The 7,155-nt window shown below is 39.8% G+C and overlaps 1 protein-coding gene across 2 annotated transcripts in view; it reads right to left on the reverse strand.

The window, feature by feature from the left end:
• The window catches only part of ZFYVE16 (zinc finger FYVE-type containing 16), a 61,593-nt gene that overhangs the window by 37,986 nt on the left and 16,452 nt on the right, over nucleotides 1–7,155 (reverse strand). For both annotated transcript variants that reach the window (XM_019516953.1, XM_019516952.1), the window contains exons 2-4: nucleotides 5,734–5,844; nucleotides 3,378–5,560; nucleotides 167–263 (exon numbers count right to left, since the gene is read on the reverse strand). In XM_019516953.1, coding sequence (XP_019372498.1) covers nucleotides 167–263; nucleotides 3,378–5,560; nucleotides 5,734–5,803 — 2,350 coding nt within the window. In that variant the 5' untranslated portion in view covers nucleotides 5,804–5,844. The remainder of the gene's footprint in view (nucleotides 1–166; nucleotides 264–3,377; nucleotides 5,561–5,733; nucleotides 5,845–7,155) is intronic.

The following is a 7,155-nucleotide window of genomic DNA, read 5'->3' on the forward strand; positions in this document are numbered from 1 at the left end:
CCAGGCAAACTGTTACAGTCACTATCTTAGGAAGGCAATACCTTCTCTTTGGTAGACAAATTCATCTCTCTCTTCCAAAGTATTCATTTCACTTATCTTTTCCTTTGATAAATAAAGTGACCAGAAGTTAAAAAAATAATAAAAACATGACCACTTAACTTGTTACCTTTATTGATAGATTTGTAGCAGCCAATACAGACTCTTGCTTCCTTTTCCATATACTGCAACTTGCACCTCCGATTGCAACAGACACCACAATAAACCTGAATTAGAACAAAACCTAAAATAAATATTACAAGAAATAATGCCCTCTACAGTTAAAAGATTACTAGCACCTCCCACTACCAGACTGTATTTTCACTTGTTTATATCTTTAAGACTACTTTAAGTTACACATGTCATTGTGGGAGACCATTTCTGGAAAAAAAAAAAAAAAGGTACATCTATTTCTTAAAATGAAGCTGAGAGAAGCTGGGGGAGGAGGGAGAACATTTTGCTCATCTTAAAAACTTTGCTTGTGGCTGTTTAGTTTAGAATCTTCAACATCCCAGTGCTTTTGGAATAAGACTCAAAATTTAGCAGGGACTGTTTGCGTGCCAACAATAAACATGAACCTGCCCTCCTAAAAGTGCACCAAAGTTTGGAAGCAGGTCTTGATACATTCAAAAGACTCATTGGAGTATCAAGCAGATAAGCCTGAAGTATTTCTCTCCTAATGCAGGGATTGAGGGTGCATGAAACTACACATTCAACTACTGAGCAAGTCTCACCAGGCACCTATACACCTATATACTCTCGGGAGCTGCTCCAATTAAAATGCCCACAGCTTCTCCTGTATTCCGCATCTCACATTTCAAAACAGTGGCAGAGGTGTTCATTTGAGGAGCTTTAGTTAAACTGCCCTCACAACCATTTTGAAGTGCAAGATGCTGAATACAGAAGCTGCAGCACACTGGAGCGTTCCAATTAGAGATGCTTCAGCAGACTCAATTAACTGAGTCTGCTCTCAAGCATTCTAACCAGCACATGGCAGAGCACACGTAAAAGTGCCCACCGAGACTTGGAAGGCACCAAAGATGAGCGTCTATCTTTGGTACAATAATCCAACAGAAGGCTATTCCCTGGAATCCTTAGAGCATTTTGGGCCTGACACAGTCCCTGTAAAGAGTGGAAAGCTCCCAAGACACAGGTTTCGTTTGAACCATCAGAGAAATTAGCCAAACTAACAGCCTCTATTAAGCATGTGCCATCTGTAAAGGATATGCTCCAGCCCAACCTTGCTGGTTCTGAGCAGGACTTTCCTTACAACTGGTGTTCTTATTCTGCTGCCACAAACTCAGAGCAGGAAGCCTGCCCTGTGCTATCCCTAATGTAGCTCACACAACATGGTAGAAGAAACAAAGAAATGAGCAAGGCATGGATATGGAGAACTATATTGAAGGAAGTGGATTACAACAGCTGTCTGTGGGAGAAGATAGGAAAAGGCAGGAAAAGGCCATAATTACAGACATGGAAACCCCTAATCAAGACGTGGATGTCAATATGATTCCATGCGATTAAAAAAATTTACAGAAGGGCAAAATGTAAACTAAAGAAAGTCACACAGGAAAAATGCTCCACTAGGTTAAGTTATGAAATGCCAGACTTAAGATAATCCATGTGCCTTTGACTTTCCCGTGTGCATGAGCTATGACATTTTTCCATACGACCTCTGCCTTAAGTCCGCAACAGAGTAGTAAGTATAAAATATAGCTATATAACAAGGTAGGGATAATTTAATGCAGCAAGTTAAGCAGTGCAACTGAAGACACTAGACTTGGCACAGTAGGTGAGGCATGGGACTTCAGGAAGAAAAAGATCACTCTTATAATTAAGGCAGATGAATGCAGTTCTAGAGAAATAGATTCTCTCTCTGTCTCTGTGACACAAGTTTGTGTGACATTAGACAGTTTGCTTAAACCCAGGTATTCAAAAGGAGGTAACTAACACTATTCCTTATTTTTAAGGGACCAATTTAAGATCCCAGATTCAATCTGCAAGAGTACTGAGCCCTCACAGCTACAATGGAAGTCAGTGGGAACTGTGCTTTAAACAAAATGCTGGAATAATATGAAGTATTCGGGGGTGGGGGGAAGAGGGTGGGAAATCAGGTTCTAGCAGGCTCTAAGTGGACACTCAAACCAGCACACTTGACAATGATCTCAGTGCCACATGCACTGTAAAATTAGAACAGTGTTAATCCTCACCTTACAGGAATGAAAGGAAGATGCATTTGTTAACATTTCAAGTCCTCAGATGCCATAAGTGCCATTTAGAAGCCTACGAGAAGGTTAATTTTGTATTCTGAACAGGCCTTAAACATCATGCAGTAAAAATGGAAAGAGACCATAAACTGAATAACAGTGATAAATGCTGAGCAGCTTCTCCTTATATGAATGCCATCCATGCTGTGGAAAAAACAGAGCATGTAATCTAGATATCAGTAAGGGTGGCCAAAATTTGGAAAGGGCTTCCAAGGGAGGTGGTGCTCTTCCCTACCATGGGGGTCTTTAAGAGAAGGCTGGATAGACATCTAGCTGGGGTCATCTGACCCCAGTGCTCTTTCCTGCCTAGACAGGGGGTCAGACTCGATCTGTTGAGGTCCCTTCCGAATCTATGAATATCATTAAAAACTGCATAATACATAAAGTTATAGGGGTTTAAAACTTTGTATTCTTTCGATAGCACCTTGAACAACGGAGGCCTTCCAGCTCTATGATGAGACACTATAATAATAATAATACTGATAATAAAAATATCTCGCCTCTGTTCCTGCATTTCTAATCCTAATTGCTTACCTTTTTCTTTTTTTAACCTAAGCATTTGTGTATGCTTCAGAGGGGAAACAAACAGGAAATTTAACAACAGCAAAGCTTATATTTTGTTCCACTGGGCAATTTAAAAGATTACGATCGTGATTAATTATGATTTCAAATGTCAATTATATTGAGTAAGTTGCAACCTGTTTTCCCATCACCTGAAAGGCAGAGGAAACTTAATATACCCAGAAAGAGAACAATGTTAAGTAATGAACTTTAACTAGTTATTAACGGAAGACAAAAAGCTTTCCTTTAACTGTATTTTCAAAGAATGAAATTTTACTTTCTCTTTACATTTGCAAAGCACAGCGACTCATCTGTTATGCTCTATGAGTTTTATTAAAGCCAAGTCCAAGTTTCTTACAAAAAAGTGCTGAAAAAGCCTAAAAACTTACATTAAAATTCTTCCCACCAATATCTGAATTATGCCCAAGTTAGAACGGTCTTATTGTAAGTTGCTTTAAATACACCATATAAGAGCATAAGTATTTTGATGCAAACTGTTTTTCTATAACTTACTTTTCCACAAGCACGACAGTGGTGTCTTCTTTTTGTAAATGTGAACTTGACTTGGCAGTTCATGCAGTTTGGTGCCTCTGAATCAGGAACCCATGACGGCTGTTTCTGTCCCAGAACTACAGCTTCTACACCTGCAGGTATTTGACTTTCTCCAGCTTCCAAACTATTTTCTATATCAGAATGATTACATTTGGAACTTATGTCAGGACTAACTTTGGTGTCTGAGAAAGGAGCCTTTGGGAATACAGAATTCACATCTGGGGGTTCACTCTCAGGTATATTTGCCTTGCTTGCATCTCTCTGATCTACAGTTTTCTGAGGAAGACTGGGCAACTGCTTAGGTCTAGCACCTCCAATAGGTACATTAGGGGCTGGTACTTCACTATTAGTCTCAGTTATTTCTTGCTGAATAATGGATGTATTTTGCTCTGTCGGACACTCAAATTTATAGTCAACATCAGCTATTCTGCAAGTACTGCTAGTACTGGGAACCTTAATCTCCTTCAGTTTTATTTTTGTTTCTGTATCATTGCCCTTTTTAAAGTCTGGACTGTTCATATGTATTAAGTTAATTTGATCTGCATCATATTCCAGCAGATCATTGAAATTTTGTTCTAATGGTTTTGCAATATTAGGCTGAAGACACTGCTCATTTAAGAAGGCATCAAGCTCAGCATCACTTACTAGCGTATCATTTTTTAAAAAGTCTTCCTCAATAGCTGTATCAGTTAAAACCAGATTAGCAATACTTTCAACACAACCATCAACTTGCTGAATATCAGTGCAAGATTCAAGTTTAGATTCTGTAACAGGAAAAACAGAAGCAGGAGCATTATCTTTGTTAATCATACTAGTAGTATCCCCCTTCTTTTCAGGTATATATCCATTTTTTTCTAAACAACTTTGGTTTGAATATTCTTCCTGTTCAGAAGATTCAGTCTTTTCATAGAGTTCCTTATTATGGAGGCCACTACTAGATCTTCCTGCATGCAGAGTCATAGTATCACTGACAACATCTACTCTTTCATCTTGAAGTATAGGGCCATTTGTGTCTTCTTGTACAACTAACGAACCACATATAGATACAGCGAGTGGAAAACACGACAATGAGGTTTGGACTTCTTCAGCTAATGCATGTGAAGCTGAAACACTGTTTAATAGTTTATTGGTTTTAAGTTTTGGCCTGCCTAAATCCTCTTCTGCACATTTTATATCTGATACAACCTTATCCTCCATTTTAAATGAAGAGTCTGCTAAAACACTTTTTCTAGATAACTCTATACTACTTTTGTGCAACTCAGAATTCTTTGGTAGATCAGAAGGCACAGACTCCACATTACCTTCATCTTCTGAATCTATATTTTCATCAACACATCCTCCTTGCACCTCTTGACTTATTACACAGCATGCATTTTTATCTAATAATTCACAAGGCAAATTTTCAGTTGTTGTATTGTCTTTGGAACTGAGCACATTCAGGGTCTGTGACATTATGAGGAGAGATGTAGCAGTAAGGCCTGTTATTTGTTCTAGTTCATCAAATGCTTGATCAGACTTTACAATTTGTGTTCTAGTTTGATCACCACATGAATCCAAGTGCTTCACTTTGGCTAAATTTGTTTTTAAAGCTAACTGGTTCAATTCTTTTGTTGCAAGATTCCCTACATCTTGTACTAGTAAGTCCTCACTCCTCTGTTGCACTGTGCTTGAAACATCACTGTAGTCTATTGATGAAATATGACTAGCAGCTGGTAAATCAAAGCCAATCAGAGAGTCCTTGGTATACTGGAAGCCCTCTGGTTGTGACTTCTGAATATCATCCCGACTGCTTGCTGCACAGATAACGTTACCTGTGTCATTAATGAGATCGCACACAGGTATACTACCTCTTCCTAGGCTTGAAGGCTGAATTTCATCTGAGGCACCACTATCCACAGTAGACAGAAGATCAAGTCCAGTGACATTCTTTTCATTTGGTGAGGAGAAATGTGGTTGTTCAAAGTTTGCTTCATTTGTTGCCACCTGACTAGTAAAAAAGATTTCTTTCGATGTAATACAACTACTATCATGTTCTTGCACTTTTGGTGTTAACGATACAGGTTTTAAGTAATCTGACCCTGAAGAGAGCAAATGGTGCTTTGAGTTGCACTGATCTGGAGCTGTCCTGAAGCAATCATTTTCATCTAAGGAAAAAAAACAAAACAAGTAAAGTTCATAACACCTGTTCTGCTTTCCCACCTCAAGAAACCCTAAAAAATTCATTAACACAATCCCCCACCTCCAAAAACCGCAACTAAAAGCACAGACCAAGTTAACAGTAATCCTGTATGAAAAAAGGAAAAGAGAAGAAACTAACCTGCATTCTCCTCAAATTCATCAAGTAGCTTGTCCAAGTCACAAACAGCTGCTTTAAAGTAACTGTCCATTCTAGTTACAGGTCTAGAGAGAGACTTTATCCCTCAAGTACCTAAAAAATAGAACATTTCATTTATTTGAAGAAGCACTGATTCACAAACTGTTATTGAAACACCATAAAAATACTTTTGGGAACATGAAAACGTATCTTTTACAATAAAAGCCTCACTATTTTTGAGTGTGTTCTCTCTGTCTGGGAAGGTTCCATCCTTTATACACAATATGCTCTCATAAGAACCTTCCCAGACACAGAGAACACAGAATGGGGAACGACTTAAGCAGCCTTGCCAAACCCAGATGCATTCTAGATCAGAAGGGCTTACCAGGTCATCAAGTCTGATCACCCACAAGCCATTAAAAATTCACCTTCATGAATCTAAATAAATTGGGTTAAAATAATATATTTCAGTTTTCAAGAAACTGAATTATTCATATTCCAGGGACAGATATGAGAAACTGGTATGCTGTCAAGACCTGATACCACTGCATGTTATTTTGTATTTAACTACATTACAATGCACTGAACTGAATTGTGAACGTTTAGACGTGATTTAGAACAATGCAACAGTAACCTGCCCTTGTTATGTATTAGTACCATAATACTTGTTTTACTTGCAGCTTGCAGCCAACATTTTATAGTTAAAAATGAAAGTTCGTAGTAGGAGTAAAGATAACAATTAAGTGAAACTACTACTGTATTTACCTGAATCCTTTGAATGACTTTGAATCCTTAGATGACTTTGACTTTAAGGCGACCCCCTGGTAATTAGATTTTATATGGAAATTCATGAATTTGCCATCTTAAATTTATCAACCCGCTTCTGTGGCAGGGAAAGCAATCAATGGCTTGGGTGAGGGGCCAGACCCCACTTCTTGTTCTCCTCCTGCCTGCTCCCCCTGTTGCCTGTCCCCATGCCCCTCCGTGCCTGTGTCTGTCCCCTCCCTTCTCACAGCCCAACTCCCAAACCCCCCTGCCCATCCTTGCCCACCCAACTTTATCTTCCTTTGGGGCAGTCAGCAGCAGCGTAGCCCCAGCCCACTCAGGAAGAAGAGGCAGTAGCTCCCGACTGGGCAAGGTCAGGCCCAGAGCAGAAGGTAAGAGGGTAGGGGGTAGCTGGGGGAAGGGGAGCAGGTGCCACATAAGGGGAAAAGGCTGCAAATTCACCTTATGGTCTCCCACACATGCCCCCTGGCTGCACGCTCTCTCCACTGCCAAACAAGCCATTTGGCCCAGGGCAGTTGACACCTCAGCCCTGGCTTTGGCCCCAAGCCCGAGCCAAAGTCCAAGCTGAATCAGAGCCTGTCTCAAGCCAGTACTTGAATCCAAGATGAGGCTCCCCCCACACCCAAAATAATGACGGGG

The sequence above is a fragment of the Gavialis gangeticus genome, unplaced genomic scaffold, assembly GCF_001723915.1.
Source record: "Gavialis gangeticus isolate Ggan-Ray unplaced genomic scaffold, GavGan_comp1, whole genome shotgun sequence".
Classification (NCBI taxonomy): Eukaryota; Metazoa; Chordata; order Crocodylia; family Gavialidae; genus Gavialis; species Gavialis gangeticus.